The sequence below is a fragment of the Gopherus flavomarginatus genome, chromosome 1, assembly GCF_025201925.1.
Source record: "Gopherus flavomarginatus isolate rGopFla2 chromosome 1, rGopFla2.mat.asm, whole genome shotgun sequence".
Taxonomy (NCBI): Eukaryota; Metazoa; Chordata; order Testudines; family Testudinidae; genus Gopherus; species Gopherus flavomarginatus.
This window is the reverse complement of record NC_066617.1, coordinates 18671857-18689951: the sequence shown is the minus strand read 5'-3', so window position 1 is coordinate 18689951 and position 18095 is coordinate 18671857. Positions and strand designations below refer to the sequence as shown.

At 42.1% G+C, this 18095-nt stretch overlaps 1 protein-coding gene across 2 annotated transcripts in view; it reads right to left on the bottom strand.

The window, feature by feature from the left end:
• Window positions 1–18095, bottom strand: part of ELAPOR2 (endosome-lysosome associated apoptosis and autophagy regulator family member 2) — a 155471-nt gene that overhangs the window by 14781 nt on the left and 122595 nt on the right. For both annotated transcript variants that reach the window (XM_050936807.1, XM_050936808.1), the window contains 8 exons: window positions 15907–15997; window positions 14197–14299; window positions 13524–13661; window positions 9666–9929; window positions 8822–8995; window positions 7117–7306; window positions 3722–3818; window positions 2692–2793 (listed from right to left, as the gene is read on the bottom strand). In XM_050936807.1, the coding sequence (XP_050792764.1) occupies window positions 2692–2793; window positions 3722–3818; window positions 7117–7306; window positions 8822–8995; window positions 9666–9929; window positions 13524–13661; window positions 14197–14299; window positions 15907–15997 (1159 nt within the window). The remainder of the gene's footprint in view (window positions 1–2691; window positions 2794–3721; window positions 3819–7116; window positions 7307–8821; window positions 8996–9665; window positions 9930–13523; window positions 13662–14196; window positions 14300–15906; window positions 15998–18095) is intronic.

Sequence of the window (18095 nt, the reverse complement as noted above, 5' to 3'; positions counted from 1 at the left end):
TTAGTTTCGCAAATTTTTGGAAATAAGAGTCCAGACACCACTGATACTACACTGATATAAAACTCTATAAACTAAACTAGAAGCAGTCATGGAAAGCACTGGAGTTATTCCAGATTTGCACCAACGTACACAAGGGGGAGAATCTGGCCCATAATGTTCAGCTTTTTAAAATGTTCTGATATCCTTAAAAAGCACTTCCTAAGATGAAGTTTTATCAACTTCTGATTTCATAACTGTGTTTTATGTATATCCCTTGTACTTGAGGGTGTCTTTCTGATGTGTTCCAATCAATGAACTGGAGTGACTAAACAATGAAGATTTATTAATTGACTAACTGAGCCAAGTTGCCATGGACTGCTATACACCAAAGGCCAAATTTTCAAAAGTGGCCAATGATTTGGAATTTCTCAAGTTGGACGTGCCAAAATTGAGGCAACCTAAATCAGTATCTGCCTTTGAAAACTGTGGGCTAACACTTTTAACTTTGTACCCCACTGCCTGCCACACCTACATGAAAGCTGTCAATAGTTTAAGTAGATGTCACTGTTCTATAAAGATGTCAAAATTACAGCTGTATTTCATCAGCATAATGTATACAGTTACCACTAGGTGGCTAGGTAATACAGGCCTCTGCTCTAGTGACTCTGAATTCTTTTCCAGAATAAATTTTATATTTGAGGAAAGCTGAGAAACAAAATTTATATGAAAAATAGCAGGCCATATTCATCCTTGATGTAACACCAATGATTTCATTGGCAAATATCTAGAATTACAGAGGGAAAGTTATAAATTACTAGAAAAAATTATATATATTTGAACAGAGTTCATCCCTGGTGTAACCCCACTGGCAGCAAAAAAGTTAAATTTTGTTCCAATCTATTTTTCTAGTAACATCTAGCGTTTCCCCTACAGTTACAGATATTTGTGTGAATTAGAAACAGAACCCCAGTGTTCTATTATGTTGTGGGTAACCCCACCATTGCTGCCACCTTGATACCAGAAGCCTGCGTAAACCCCATTTTGTTTTCTTATTTCAAGGTGTTCAGGCAAAAACACTTATTGCAGTAATTACAGCTGCTGTTTCTACTTGCACTGAGTTGATAGGGGAACATTAATTGTAATTGTGATGCTTTGAGTGATTTCCTCCGTAGGTGGCAGCCATGCTCTGTAATAGTTACTTAGCGGAAGGATGTTTACTAGCCAAGTGAACACGTAACAGCTTCTGCACAAACCTGAGGAGTAAAAATGGCCCTATTTCATGTTCAGTTAGTAGAACGGAACACTAGCTGCACTTCCACGACACTTGCTCAATTGTTGTTACCGGCAGCTAGGCTGGCTCTAACAGTGACGGTAACTGGAAGTCTGTTCAACAGCCAAAAATACACAGTTGGTTCATTAAATCTGGATCATCCTTGCTATAGAAAAGCTGACTTAAGAGATTTGCAGTGTAACCCTGAAATTTGTCACACATTTGACTTATCTTAACAAAATCCAGAGAGCGAGAGATCAACCTCCCTTGGCTTGATTTGACTAATTCGGAACCCTACCTCTGGATCAGAGAGTATTTTCTCAGGAACATTTGTAGGCCTATTTCCCATGTTCCTTTCATCTCTCACCCTGGCTGAACCAGAAATAAACTACAAAGAAGGCATTCCTTATTTAGACATTTTTGTTACAAATACAGAGGTCTACTCTGATGTTAAATACTCTGCTTGAGCTGTTATTGGACCATGATCTTCCTCAATCAATCCAAGATACTTATATGATCCCCTTTACCCATAGTATCTGAGCACCTCAAAATCTTTAATGTATTTGTCCTTGCAATGCCCCTATGAGTTAGAAAAGTATCACATGTTATAGATGGGGAACTGAAGCATAGAGGCTAAGGGACTTGCCCAGAGTCACACAGGAAGTCTGTGGCACAGCAAGCTTAATTCCAGTTTAAAATAGAGTTCATATTTTAGAAAAACATCCACATTTTAATTTAAAAATTTCCAGTGATGGAGAATCCACCATGACCTTTTGTTAAGTGTTTCAATGATTGATTACCATCACTGCTAAAAATTTACACCTCATTTCCAGTCTGAATTTATCTATCTTTTTATATCTTTGTCTGCTAGATTGAAGAGCCCTCTGTTATCAAATTTCTGTTTCCCAGGTAAGTACTTATGGATCTAATCAACCCTTAACCTTTTCTTTGTTCAGTTAAGCAGACTGAGCTCCTTGCATCTATCACTAGAAGGCTGACAATCCTTAAATCATTCTCTTGGATCTTCCCCAAACCCTCTCCAATGTATCAACATCCTTCTTGAATTGTGAGCACCAGAACTGGACACAGTGTCCAAGCAGAGGTTGCACAAGTACAAAATAGAGAGGTTAAATAAACTGCCTATTGTGCACTCTTTCCTGGCTTTATTGCCTAAGAGCAGGCTGTTGTGCATCTGCTCTTAGGCGCTACCGCAGGGGCCTCACAGCCAGCAATTCCTAGAATGTGCTGCCCGTAGTTCACCTGGAGGTGACATATACATGGATCACTGTGGCAGGTACTCGCCTGGCAGAAATGTGTGTCGTCTCCTGGACAGTCACAGATGGGAGAAAGCACTTCTCGCTACTTGCTAATCTAAGGCAACTAAAAGAGTTTTGCCAAGGACTGGGCATCTAGGCAATACTCTAATACCCTTAATTAAATACCTGGGGACTGAAATATCGCCTTGTCCTGGTTTGGTGGGATTACACCTCACCACCACAACAGTTGCACGTCCGTTTTCACAGGGGGTTGTAAGTGTAGAAGACCTAATATGAAATAAGAGCAAAGTTTTCAATGAATATTGATTTTACTTTAAAAAATGACATATTGCACAATAAATGCATATTTACATGTATGCACACAATTCTGCCTAGGTATGCACCAAGAGCTAGAGAGAGTCTGGAGACTCTGCCTGATTTCCAGCAGTGCTGAATCATTCTGACCCAAGACACCACTGGGCTTGCCTCTGAGGAACAGCCTCCCCCAAATCCAAAATAACAGTATTAGAAAATCATAGCCACAGAGATTGTGCTCTGAATGTTACTCTGCAAGAAATACTAGTCAACTCATTCACTTCACTAGCCCAGAAAGCTGCAAACTGCACTTCTGCAATTGCAGAAGGTGGGCAGGACTTGGAGAATGACATATGTTGTATCAATATGCGCCCCCTGTAGACTAACGGCTTAAAACTACAATAATCTTACCCAAAGCAGGGTCACTGGTAGGTAGGTTGACCAGATGTCCCGATTTTATAGGGACAGTCCCGATATTCGGGACATTGTACCTGGAGGAACAAACTAGGAAGAGGACACTGTAGTCTGAGCATGTCTCAAACCAAGTGATTTTTTTTTCTTCAGTTCATTTTTGTAACAAAAATGTAAAAATAAAAATAAATGCAAAAGGAAGTATATAAATGTAAAGCACACATTTAAAAAAGAAATTAAGGAGAAGCCAGGGCCCAGAACACAAGGTTGAAGATGGCACCCGGAAACATCCAGGCTCTCCTCTGTGTAAATCAGGAATAACTCAAACTCGTGCAAGCTGCTGCATTAGCTGATTTCACAACCTACTCATCAGCATGCCAATCAGTCTGAGCCTTGGAAGAGTGCCTCAAGGACCTTCCCCCTAAGTCTACATTCCCATTAAACCATTAAAAAGTGCTGATGTTCCTCCTACGGAGAATTTTTCACCTACTTGAAAAAGAAATTCACATCAAGTATTGTCCTTTTGGAAGATGGAAACATTTCTGTTTCAACGCTAATATTTCCCAGAGTGGTTTCAACCGTAGCTCCTAAAAATAATAGCAAACAAACAAAAAGAGAACAAATTAAGCATGTGATTTTTGAAAGGTACATGCTTTGTACTTTACAAAGTGCGTTTTCCAGAATGGCATTTGATTTGCTAATTAAGAATTTGTCCAGTAATTTTGCATTATGCACAATTTTTTAAAAATAAACCATGTGAACTTCTATGCATCTCATAAGATACAATTTTATTATCGAAGGGTATGCAATAAAACAAAGAGCTAATACTAAAATTCATGGTGTGAGATAGAGTTATACATTTTTCAAAGGTAATGTGCAGTTGTGGAGGATTCCATGTCTACAACCCTAACGAGTGGAATCCTCTATCCAAAATAACAAGGCCCACATAGGAATTAACAGTGTGAGCTTCCCTGCGTTGCCCTATACTGTCCTCTATCAATGCATGGGTGGACCGCCTCTTGGGGGTTTAAAGTTTGTGCTCCATGCTCATTCTGTGTCTGCGGAGACTGCCAATGTGAGGGGTTGTCCTTTCAATGAGGAGGATGGCCCTAGTTCACTAGAGACAGGCGAAAAGTAAGGGGACACATTCACAAACTTTTTTTTTTCCTTCAGTAAATCTTCTCCCATTAGATTGTGCTGAAATTCCTAAGCAGCTCCTTTATCCTCCTGCACTGTGACCCGTAGGGTTGGGGGCCTACCCAGGGTAGTATGGGAGACAATGAACTCCACATGTGGCAGCTCCACCTCCTGCGCAGGCGAGGAGGAGAAAGGCAGGGAATGGGAGGAGCTTTTGTTCTTCTCTGCCTTGCACTGGCCAACACAGCTGAGCCGAAACAGTGGGAAAACAAATCGGTTAATGGTATAGACCAGTAGCTGCTTAATCTCCCCTAGAGCAAAGAGGGAGCCAGAGATTGAATTGTGACTCTACTGGCTCTCTGGCTGACTCCTGGGGCGATACAGCTATTCACTGCCCCTTACTCTGGGCTGAGATTAAACTCTCAGTCTAGTCCTAAATATATTATTTTGAAACCATGACAACAGGTTTCTTCCCTAAAATACCTCCTCCATTCCCCTTGCCAAATATCTTCCAGCAAGGTGCTTGAAAGCCTTCTGATTATAAGGCACTCTCAACTTTGTTTCTCTGCTGTCTTCCTTGTTCGTTGCTGTGCCTGAAAAGTATTGACATCTGTCCTAGGTCGGGCACACCCTGCATATTGCACAGGGCATCTGTACTGCACCATCTCCTCAGGGATCAGAGCAGGGGAAAACACATTAGGAGCATGTGACCCTAAGAGCTTCCCAGTGTCAGAGGGCAAGGGCACAGTGGTCTCAGGTAATGAGTTTCAGCTGGCCAGACCAGGTCAGTGTACCCAGACTTACCTATGTCATAATCTGTACCTAATGGATGTCATGTCATATGTCTTTGGAAAACGAATAACTCACTGAGCCTTGGTATTCTTGTGTGATGTATATATGGGGTATGTATTACGAGTTAGGGATATATGCTGGAATTATGACTATATGTATTTAAACCAGGCATGTCAGGGGAAGTTGGTAAAGAGGTCTGCCCTAAGCAAAGAAAGTTTATTTGCTTCTCTGATCAGCCCCGTCATCAAGCAAAGACAAAGAAGATCCATTTACATGTTATGTAAACAAAGTGATCAAGCTAACAAGCAAGGGAGGAGACAGCTTCCAGTAGGGAAAAGAAACTTTATCTGGGCTATAAAGTCAGAAAGTCTGAACATCAGGTGATAAGCAATTGAATCAACTGATTACTGTTACAAAAGTGTATCAAGTCAGGTCTTTTCTGTAAGCTAATGACACATGGTGATTAATATCATTGTGAAATGCAACTATTAGCACTGTATCGGGAACTGTGAATACTCACTGATATTGACCTTTACAGTCTGATGAAACAAAGGGAGAAACAGGTTTTACCCAGACAGGAAGGAAGGCAGCTATCTACCTGTCTCCAATGAAATTAAGCAAGGTGTGATCAAAAACAATGGGAGTTTCATTTACATGCAAATCAGTGTGGGGATGGGAAGATCACAGGAAGGGAAGAACAGCTTGAGGTCATCCTGCCTCCTGAAACAAGATCATTGAACTTTGGAAGATACAAGCAGACACAGAAAGCCATGTTGGCATCCAGCACAAGACAGACATAAGGGAACAGAGCTGAGACCGATGGGTCCTTCGAGCTGAGGGGGGCTTAAGTCTCTGGAAATTGAATATAGGTGAGAAACCTTCTTAGGCAAAGATCTTTCACCTAGGAAGACAAGGGAAACCAGCCCCTTCTGTTTCTGTGGAAGGCCCTGACTGAGAGAAAGGCAAGAAAGAAGAAAGACTGGTAAGAAATTAATCTTGAACAAAGACTATAGCTTGTTAAGTCTTAGCTAATAGAAAGGATATTTTTCTATTGTTTTACTTGTAACTGTTCCTATTTTCATTCCTTATATGTGAACTCACGTAATCCTATGTATATTTGTTAATAAATTGGTTTTATTTTTCTATAAACGAACTCAGTGCTGTGTTTTCAGGGAAGGATGTATTTACCCAGTTAAGTTAACAAGCTGTAAAGTGCTTTTGTCTCTTTAAAGGAGCAACATATTTTATTATTTCTCTGAGTGGTGCAGGTGAGGGATGGACACTTCAGGGCACACAATTTTGGGGAAATTCGGGACTGGGAGTGTGTTGGGGTCACCCTGCTGGTTGTAACCAAGGCTGGTGGAAGCCAGAGCAGTGTTGTAGATGAACTGCTGGGGTCAGAGCTGCCTAGCACACAGACACTCAGGGCCTGGTCTACACTGGGAACTTACATTGGCATAGCTAGGTTTCTCTAGCTCAACAGAAGAATTCTTCCATCAACCAGTTACTGCCTCTGGAGAGGAGGAGAATTACTTTCGCTGACAGGAGAACCCCTCCCATCAGCATCGGTAGTGTCTACACTGAAGTGCTACAGTGGCGCAGCTGTACCTTTGTGGTGGTTTAAGTGTAGACATACTCTTAGCATGTCACCTGCACGCTTGCAGGTTGGCTGTGAAGCTATAGCAGCAAAGCACTGTAAGGAACGCCAGGTTGCAGGGTAAGTGCTGACACAGCCCTTTACTGGTCTGAACTGCATCACCAGAATAGTGACCAAGTATAAACTAATAAATAGTGAACCTTCTCCACAGAGAGGCTAAACTACTGCAGTATCCACTGATGCGCATAGGATCTGCAGGATTAGATCATAAAACAATATTGCTCTTTTTCTTAGTTGCAGCTGAACAGCCTATAGAGTCTTCCTCATGAACAAAAAGTAAAAGGCACAAAACCATGTACCTAAGAATGTATCGGCAAGGCTGTTGGACTGCAGAGCCAGTGCTGTTCTGAACCCCTTACTGTCTGATGGGATGATTGTAGACTGGCATACAAAAGTTCCCACCAAACTTGAAGAGTCTTCTGATTCAGCTACCATGTCCTTTACTGTGACATCTGTTATATTGTCTGCGCAAATCGCCATCTTCTTTCCCTATGGATATTAAACAAGTAAGAGAAGGTGTTAACTTCTGGCAGGATTTGCAGCCTTGTCAGGGAGGGAATGCAAACATAGATGGTGCTGATTCCCCATTAGCAACTGTTATCAAGAAAGAGAAAACATGCAACATTACTTTGCCATCATGAAGCTTTCAATTAAATTCTGGTGCAAATTCTGAAACAGCCAGTCACCTACCCCTTGTGCATTCCCATATGTATTATCCAGAACCTGTGATACTAAGCACCTTTATTGGTTTATCTTGACAACATGGTGTTTATTTGAAAAGCATAATAAAATGCCTTGTAAAAGAAAAGCATTTTCCCCTTGGCCATATAATGATACACTGTAAAGTACCTCATTATCTGGGGTTTAATCTGGAAAAATTGTTCTCTGAAAGAATATAAATGCATGCAAAGAATAAATGCATGTATATTAGGTTCCAGCCCACAAGCCTGCATTAGCGTCTCATGGAGTCATCCATATCCTTCCATGCAGACCGACAGTAAAATTTTAGAGCAACAGCAACAAAGGACAAAGCAATTTACTCATAAAGGGCCCAATTCTGCAAGCTAATGTTCCTGATCCAGCAACGCACTTAAAGACAGGCTTAATTCAAAGCAAGTGTGTCACTCCAAGATGATGGGACTACTCACCTACTTAATGTTACACCGGTGCTTACATGCTTTGCTGGATCAGAAAGAGTGCTCAGCAGCTGACAAGGCTGAGCCTTGAGACTCTGATCCAGTTAAGCAATTAAGTATCTGCATAATTTAAGCATGCAGCTAGGCCCACTGGATTACTGACATCCATGGGACTACTTACATGCTTTCATTTATGCATGGGCTTAAGTGGTTTGACAGATCAGGGTCCACACTAGTCATGTGTCGGCACTTTTCAAGACTCAGATTAAGCCCCCATTGCTGGAAATCCTGGTTTTCAACTGCATCGGTTAAACACTTTTCACCATTGCTCCAAAAGTCTGAAAACAAAAGGTCAAGTACAGACACAGGAAGTGCACAGCTGTGGCAGACAGCTGGGCATCAAGGGATTCCATAGACAGAAACACCGGGGCCATGAAGAAAGAAGTCAATAACAAAGAGTCTCAGCTCCTAGCTCAGTGGAACACCATGTTAGCAGCCGAAAACTCGGGTTTATGACTGGATTTAGGAGACTGCCCTGGCATGAGAGCAAAGGAAAATCCGTGAAGCTATGGACTCAGCAAGCTCCATTTCTGTGCATCAATTCAGCCTTTAACACTCCTGTGCCCTCGCCGGAGAAACATTCTGCCATATACAGCAGCCTCGCTCGGGGCTGGATTCAAAGCCCACCGGAAAGTGCTTGTGCTATGCAGGGCCCATTTCTGTAAGTAGCTGAGGGAGCCAAGGACTGTCAGCACCTCCTAAGATCAAGTCCCAACTGACCAGTGGGATACTGCAATGTACCAATGTCAGGAAATGCAGACGACGAGTGTAAGGCTACCCCCGCCCACCTGCAAAAGCCAACACTCACCTCATTCCCACACAGACTGATGTTAAAGAAATGAAAGAACTTTGTCCCTTTGGATGTAAAGCTGGGTCCATTCATTAATGACCCCACTCCACTGAGGTTGCTAAAGTCATAATTCAGGCTCTGGTTGTCCCTGAGGTAAGAGAACGTGCAGTCACTGAAGCAGGTGGAATGGTCCTTTGGGAAGGAGAGAAGGTAAATATTACAGGACAGCTACTGACCCCAACAACTCCCCTTCCTCTGCTAAAAGTAAAGGAAGAGTCCCTCCTATCTCCCTGGCTCACATCTTCCCCTCTGCCTAGATTGGTGAGGTGAGAGCTCCCACTCCTGTTCCAAACTATTTTAACCACAGCTTCTATCTGCTGCAGGCTACCACCAATATATTGCAATCTGACATGAGTCTAGAATTCCAGTCAGCAGACGGCATTGGCAAGTGTATGTAGCCCCAATTAATCCAGTGTTGGTCTTTGTCCCCTGTAGCTAGATAACATACAGCAGTTTACGAGTCCATTACTACATTTTCACTAATGAATCTGGTGCTTTCAGTCAGCCAGTAGAAGCTTGGGCTTCTGGATCCCAATGTCCTGGGTTCAATCCCTGGAGAGGGGCTAGACGGGGGATTCATTGCACAGAAACACAAATATAGCATATCATCACACGTTTACAAACAGAAGTTACACTAGGGATGAATTTAGAACTATGAAACATTGGTTTTAACTACACTACAGGACATGCAACCTGGTGGCATTTCTACAGTGAGCCAGTAAGACCTACCCCTAGAGTGCGCATATTACAAACCTCCCATCTCTGCCTTTAGCCAGGGGTAAATCTCTTTCAATCTCTGTACCTTGTTGCTTTTACTGCCAGGCCCACATGGGATACAAGACTCTTTGCCGTACACCTGATGTATGGACAGATATGTGTTGGCTGGGCACTCCTTGCATTGGTTGGTCTCCTTCTCAATGTAGTGTCCAGCAGGACAGGGTACGCAGGATGACCCAGACTGTTCAGACCCCAGTGCGCAGGCCCGGCAAGACGAGGCAACTCCATCCAACACATTGGTCACTGTTATCGAGTAGATCTTTGCCATGTCGTGTATGAATTGCCTGCTCTGAAACAAGCGCAGGAGAAATAACCCCAGAGCTACTTTCGAGTCACACGTTAAATAGTTCACTTATGGTTTGCATAATCAGAATCCGGAATGCTCATCCTGTGTGCAATAGGGCCCCAAATATGGGAACACATTTAAGCATATAGTTAGCTTTAAACATGTGTCACAGGGTGGTATTGGCCCTGTCATAAACAGATAGCTAAGGGTTAATGTCTCTTTCACCTGAAGCACCTGACCAGAGGACCAATCAGGAAACCGGATTTTTTCAACTCTGGGTGGAGGGAAGTTTGTGTCTGAGGTCTTTGTCTGTCTGCCTGCTTTCTCTGAGCTTTGGAGAAGTAGTTTCTGTTTTCTAATCTTCTGTTTCTAAGTGTATGGACAAAGAGATCAGATAGTAAGTTATATGGTTTCTTTTCTTTGGTATTTGCATGAATATAAGTGCTGGAGTGCTTTGATTTGTATTCTTTTTTAATAAGGCTGTTTATTCAATATTCTTTTAAGCAATTGACCCTGTATTTTGTCACCTTAATACAGAGAGACCATTTGTATGTATTTTTCCTTTCTTTTTTTATATAAAGCTTTCTTTTTAAAACCTGTTGGAGTTTTTCTTTACTTCAGGGAAATTGAGTCTGTACTCACCAGGGAATTGGTGGGAGGAAGAAATCAGGGGGAGATCTGTGTGTGTTGGATTTGCTAGCCTGATTTTGCATTCCCTCTGGGGGAAGAGGAAAGTGCTTTTGTTTCCAGGACTGGGAACGGAGAGGGGGAGTCACTCTGTTTGGATTCACAGAGCTTGTGTCTGTGTATCTCTCCAGGAGCACCTGGAGGGGGGAAGGGAAAAAGGATTATTTCCCTTTGTTGTGAGACTCAAGGGATTTGGGTCTTGGGGTCCCCAGGGAAGGTTTTTCAGGGGGACCAGAGTGCCCCAAAACACTCTAATTTTTTGGGTGGTGGCAGCAAGTACCAGGTCCAAGCTGGTAACTAAGTTTGGAGGTTTTCATGCTAACCCCCATATTTTGGACGCTAAGGTCCAAATCTGGGACTAAGGTTATGATAGGCCCTTTAAGAGAGTTGTCTGGGACTAATAAGCTGCGTCTCAGGTGATGGGGCTGAGGCAAGGGATCAGGTTATAGAAACAGGTGACTTGCAGACTAAGATAAAAGGCCAACAAGCAGCTTAGTTAAGCATGGTACCAGGGATACCTGCTCTTCCAGGAGAGCCTGGGTCAGGGGAAGGGGCCTATTTTGTCTGTTTGGATTTAGATTTAACTGGTTTGATTTGGAAAATGAAACTTAACTCTGAAGTAAAGGGATTGAAATCGTTCTGCTGTTGAGAATGTTATTTAATGCACTGGTTGGTGTGTTTACCCACTGGTTTACAATGGGCCTAAGTCCCATTGACTTTAATGGCACTTGAGCACTTGCTTAAGATGCTTTTCTGAATAGTGACTTGGTGAGTTCACATTTAATGATGGGGAAACTGAGGCAGGAAGGTTCACTGCTCAAGGTCACAGGAAGAGACAACTTCAGAGCAACGACTAAAACTCAGAGGTTCCTGACTAACAGTGTGTGCTCAGACCATTCCCTCAACTGAGATACAAATACCTAAAACTCCTGGCCATTCTCCACCTCCACCTCATTCTAGATTACCAAATTCACCAGCACCTGACTGGTCTAAATGTAATTCCTAAATTCATGTCTAAAGGATAAGAAGATCATACCTGAAATGATTTGTTTAGCTAAATCATGTGTTGAGGCTGAAGAAAAGAGGAATATAATTAGGGAAGGGACTGTCTTTTTTTTTTTTGACTGTTTAAAAAAATGTTTTAAGTGAATTTTGTGCTGGGTTGACAGATCTGGAGGCTAAATCCTTTACCTCAGAAAAGGCAGCACCTAGGCATGATTGCTCACAATCACATCACCAAGGTACTCGATGGAGAACTAGTCTCCATATTGAGTCAGTCCTATCTCTACAGAGATTACTGACCATGGTGCCAACTTGATGATAGTGGCTTTGTGTCTACTAAGAACCACTTTACCAATTCATTTCACATAAGCTACCAAGCAGTCGTTTGACGGTGACGACTTGGTCTTAATTCCAACAGTGCATGTTTATTCTATAATATAAATGAAACAATGTATATTTGGTATAGAAGTGGTCCTTAATTAGTCAATATGGACTGCAAGAGCCACTATAATGGCAGTGGAGCAATCTGCTGGTGTCCTACATGCAGGAATCGGGATAAGAGGAGAGAGCAGAAAACTATGGCACTTAATTGCAGTAACTCCTTCAGTTCTCACAATTACTAAAATCTAACCAAAAATGTAGGAAAAGGACATTGAAATGAAAAATTATGGGAGAACTGCCTCAGTTGTAGATTATACAGAAAGATGGAAGATTCACTATCCCTGTTGCTGCCTGGGACACTGGGCTCCAGGCCACCATCAGTGAAACTATCTTGAAAACCCCAAAAAGACTATTGGCAGAGGAAGTCTTAATACCAGTTGGCTTATGAATGTGAGGCAAGATATGGTGTTACAGTGCCTTGTTACTCCAGAATAACCTATAAAGAACACAGAAAAACTCAAAGATAAATACACAATGATATCTTCCTTGGGTTGTCCTCAACGAAGACATTTATTCAATGGGCTGAGTTTGGTGGAAGAGATGAACCAACTATTAACCCATAACCTGCATTGAAGAAAAGCATTGTGCTACCTTCAGAGGTTAATCTATGCTAGGAGAGTTCATCTGTATATAAAGACTGCCTCCTAATGCTGCCAGGGTTAAAGGGACCTTGGGTTAAGTGCAATGTAGATGCTGCTTACACAAGTCAGAGCTTCCCCAACATGCCTCTAAACCTGATAAAGCCAAAAGCCCCCATTTCCGCAAAGTTCTTAAGCAGATGCCTAATTTCAAGCACAAGAATAGTTGCACAGACAATTCTTTCACACTTTTTCCAGTGGAGCTGCTCCCAAGGTCAAAGTTAGGCATGTGCTTAAGTACCTTGCTGAATCACGGCCCAAATGCAAGGTGCTGAGAAAGTCATAACAGGATGGACAACGTACAAGTGCAAGTGCAGGAAGCTTATGCTCATAACATTTTCTCTCTCCTCGGTTTCCAATTCAGCATTTTTCATGTCACTCTCTACCATTACTAGAGCAAGACAACACCTACTTTGTGTCAGATGGAAGCAAATTTGGATCTGAAATGAGGGACATCCCTTCCAAAAAGGGGGAGTCAACTGGATCATTAACCACCTTTTTTGGAGATCGCCCAAGATCTTTTGCTGTCAGAAATTTACTCAACTTTTCCAGCTCCTCGCTATTTTCTGTCATTTCTTCCTTTTTACCCATCCACTTTCCATCTCCCTACTCAGCCACTACTGGAAGTCTGATATATCCACAACCACAAATCCAGATGACAGAAAGTGGACAGTTAAGTTGGACAGGAGATCTACCATCTGCCAGCTTCTTCTATAAATGAACTGAGAAACAAGCTGGAGTGGAGTGGGAGTTCTGGGCCCTTTGAGCAAATGTCAAGAGAAGACTATGTTGTTAAATACTGGACTTAAAGCAAGCATCTAATACTTACATCTTGGCCACGGTTTGTCCTCTGGAAGGCCCATGTGAATGTGAAGGAAGCATTTTTGGAGATAATGTGAGTGTAAGATTGTTTCTCCTTCGTCCTGCCCCAGGATTCTACTACATTCGTGTTTTTTCTATTAACATCCTAAAAATGTACATAGTAGAATTAAAAACAATACTGTGGAATGAAGCTGTGAAATATTAAATGCCAGTGTGTTACAGTAATAGCTATGAGGCCTTAGCGACTCCCCAGAGTTACACAGTGGATGAGTGGCAAAAATCAGGAATAGAACTTAACTTTTCTGAGTGCAATTCCCATGCCCTATATCCTGAACCATGATACTACTATTCTTGAGAGGTCAAAACCCCGATCATATTGTAGTCAATGGGAGTTTTGCCAATGGATTGAATGACGCAGAATTTAGTCCTTTCTCATATTCTTTTAAAATAAGCAGACAGCAGAAAAGAACAGGATCATTACCATGAGTGATGGAGAAGCCTTGCTAGAGCATCAGATAAATACCCCTGCAAGGGCACTGCAGATATTAAAGTAATGCCACAGTTACTCTTAGTGATAATAAACCTAGCGCAGCTAATTCATGCCCATATACAACTATGAAAGAGAGATGGGGAAGACCAAGATCATATCCTTCTGCCATACAGACAGAGGTCTCACTTACCACCATAAAGTACATCACGCAATCTGCAGAACAGATGGTCTCAAAAATAAAACTAATTCGTCCTAGTTCTGACCCGGTTGCTCCTGTCACCGATGTTGGAGGTCTGTTTAACAGACAGGAAATGAAATATTTAACAGGCGCTCTAAGGACACCTAGCAGTCAATTATGCCGATTGGTTTTATTAATCAACAAGAGAGGTGAAGAAATTCACTCACATGAAACCTGTCTTAATGTAACTGGGTTTTGTACTGGTATCACTACTTCAATTCGGGGGCGGAGGGTGATTTTTTATTATTTTTTCACAATGAACATACAGTTTTACCTGTCTGGATCCCTGGGGCAGTCCAGTCAGCTGTCAGGGCTCTTCAGGCCTAATGCCTGGGGTGCCCTCTCCAGCCCAGTCTCTATTCAAGCAAAAAAGCATTTGCAGGTTTCCAAGCAGGCTCAGTTAATGTCTCTCATTGGGCCCCTTTGCACTGGCTTCCTGCCCAGCTACTGCTGCTCCCTATAAGTCTCATGCAGATCCGCACCTAGCTGTGAGGTCTGGCAGCCACAGCCTGTTCCACATGCAGTTCTGCCCACAGTTCCTGGGGCTTCTCTCCAGCTTCCTGCTGCCATGTGGCTCTTGCCTCCAAACAGAGGTTGGCCACTTCCCCTTTTGGACCTTCCTCCCTACCTGGCCATGGGAAGTGGAAAGTGCATGAGGAGCAGACTGATGGGAAACATAATCCCTGCATAGCCAGGAGAAAGGGGATGTATGGTGGGGAGGGGGCTGATGGGAGTTGTAGTCCCTTGGTTTGCAAATCCATCATGTGTTCAACAACACCTTTCTTCCTAGTGAAGGAGAGCTGATTGAGCATGTCAGAGAGGACATACACACATTCAGAGACACCGTGATCTGTCTGTTGGAGACTTTTATTTTGCTTTTCTTATTTGTTGTTATCCCTTAATCTAAAATAAAAGTCATTCATATGACTGCTCGTTGTGTATGGGAATACATCACACCACTGACTTCAGTAGGATTGCTTATGTAAGTAAGCTCTGCAGGGTCACAACCTAGGGCCTGATTCAGATCTCACTGGTTTGACTTCAATGGAATTGCACCTGATTTGCTCCAGCCAAAGTGAGAGCACAATATGGCCCTTAGTCGCTGGCCAAGGCCCTGATCCTGTTATCATGTGCAATGACTTTACTTCATACAGCTGTAAGAAGAAACCTGATTGCAGATTCAAGGCTTATGTTGTCAACAGTCCCAATCACAATAAAATACTGGATAATGAGTTACTTATGGATGATGTAGTACTGGAGAATCAGGCTTGGTCTATGCTACCACTTAAATCAGTGTAAGTTATGTCACTCAGAAGTATGAATGAACCATACCTTTGAGCAACATAAGTTACACCAAGTTAACTACCGGTGTGGACAGTGCTATGTTGGCAGGAGAGCTCCTTCCACTGAAATAACTCCCACCTCTCGTAGAGGAGGATTTATTATGCTGATGGGAGAGCTCTCTCCTGTCAGCATAGAGCGTCTTCACCAGATGCACTACAGCAACGCAGCTGCATCGGTGCAGCTGTACCACTGTATCGCTTCTAGTGCTGACTAGCCCATAGTAATTTTCTTTCCATTGTATTCCAAGCATGAGCCAACGTGAAACAGGTACAAGAGGAAAAATACAAGAAAATTTGACAAAGAAACTATGTTCCTTACTTAAATCCTGGAATATGCAGGTTCAGGATAAGATAATCATTGTCAGAGCCTCCTGCCCCACTCTGGATGTGATCACCAGCCACCTCCCAGCCTGCAAAGGAAAGGCCATTTTAATAAAAGAAACAGTTAGTTTATTTAAATATGCAAGTCTCTCTATATAATGTACTTTTCAAAATTATTTAATAAATATATTATTTAAAAAAAAATCTTTAGACTAAATTTTAAAGTCCTAATAAACTGTTTTAAGAATGGCTGTCCTGGGTCAGTCCAATGGTCCATCTAGCCCTGTATCCTGTCTTCCAGCAATGGCCAGTGTCAGGTGCTTCAGAAAAAATGAACAGAACAGGCCACACCTCAACTGTTAGAAGAGGGCCTCATCCTCCCTGATTGAACTAACCTCGATATCTCTAGCCTGATTCTTGCTTGCATACTTATACCTGCTTCCAGAAATTTCCACTACATGAATGCCCATGATGAAGTGGGTATTCACCCACGAAAGCTCACGCTCCAATACATCTATTAGTCTATAAGGTGCCACAGGACTCTCTGCTTCTTTTACAGATCCAGACTAACACTGCTACCCCTCTAATACAGAACAGGGCAATTATCAAATGATGCATCCCCTGTTGTCCAGTCCCAGCTTCTGACAGTTAGAAAGTTAGAGACCCCCACAGCATGGGGTTGCATCCCTGACCATCTTGGCTAATAAACACTGGTGGACCAATCCTCCATGAACTTATCGAATTCTTTTTTTTTTTTGAACACACTTACACTTTTGGCTTTCACATCCCCTTGCAACGAATTCCACTGTTTGATTGCATGAAGAAGTAATTCCTTATGTTTGTTTTAAACCTGCTGCGTATTAATTTTATTGGGTGACCCATGATTCTTGTGTTATGTGAAAGGATAAATAACACTTCCCACTTTCTCCGCACCATTCATGATTTTATAGATCTCTATCATATTCCCCCCACCCCCTCAGTCACCTCTTTTCTAAGCTGAACAGTTCTAGTCTTTTTAATCAGTCCTTGTATGGAACAGCTTCCATATCCATAATCAGTTGTGTTGCCCTTCTCTATAGCTTTTTCAAGCCTAATATTTCTTCTTTGAATCGGAGTAACCAGAACTGTATGCAGTTTTCAAGGTGTGGAGGATTTATATAGCGGCATTATATTTTCTGTCTTATTATTTATCTCTTTCCTCACGGTTCCTAAAATTCTGTTATGCTTTTTGACTGCCGCTGCACATTGAGCAGATGTTTTCAGAGAACTATCCACAATGACTCCAAGATCTTTTTTTTTGAGGGGGGGGGAATGGTAATATCCCATCATTCTCTTGCATCTCCTGGAAGTTAGCTATTAATTGTCAATTTCACATGCAAATATTATCATGAAGTCATGATTTATCAAAGCAATTGAAATTCAATGGAGTGTGACATACAAGAAGTCTGACTACATGATCATAATGTCCTTCAAAATCTACAAATCTGTGGAAGTCCATCCCTATTCGGCAAAGCACGTAAGCACTTGAAGTTAAGCATGCGCGTCTGTGCTTTGCTGAATCAAGGATGAATTACATCATTCTAGCAGTTTTAGCATGTAAAATGGAGAACAGCTGTTCACCAGGACCCTTATACAGAACAAGAATGATTTAGGCACTAATAGATGGATGAGTTGGAAAATTTTTGAACAGGAATATTTTCACAGGGGTCCTGTGATGGCTCTCTGCTGCCATCTCAGCACACATGCAGGGAGACTCCTTTGAAGGCACTAGGCTGGCTTGACACAAAGATTGAAAACTTTGTATGTTTTCAAAAACACTAATAAAATGTCCTTGAAAGTCACCACAGTGATCATGAAGCATTAGGTAAGACACAAATGGAAAGAATCAAAAATAGAACTCGGAGAGGACTTTTTTTCTAATATAGACCTTTAGATGCATAACACTGTACTATGGGCCAGATTCTCAGCTGGTATAAATTGGTGTTGACTTCCCTGGAGCTATGGAGCCAAAACGTTTACACTAGTTGAGGATATTTATTTTCTCCTTTTTGGTATTCAACAAGTTTTATGTCTATTAGAGGTATCAAATCCTTGTGCAATGAGAGGAAGAAAAGGAGCTGCATGTTGGGATGAACTGCATAAAGCACATATATTCACTGGAACAGGCACTCAAATACTATGGTGAGT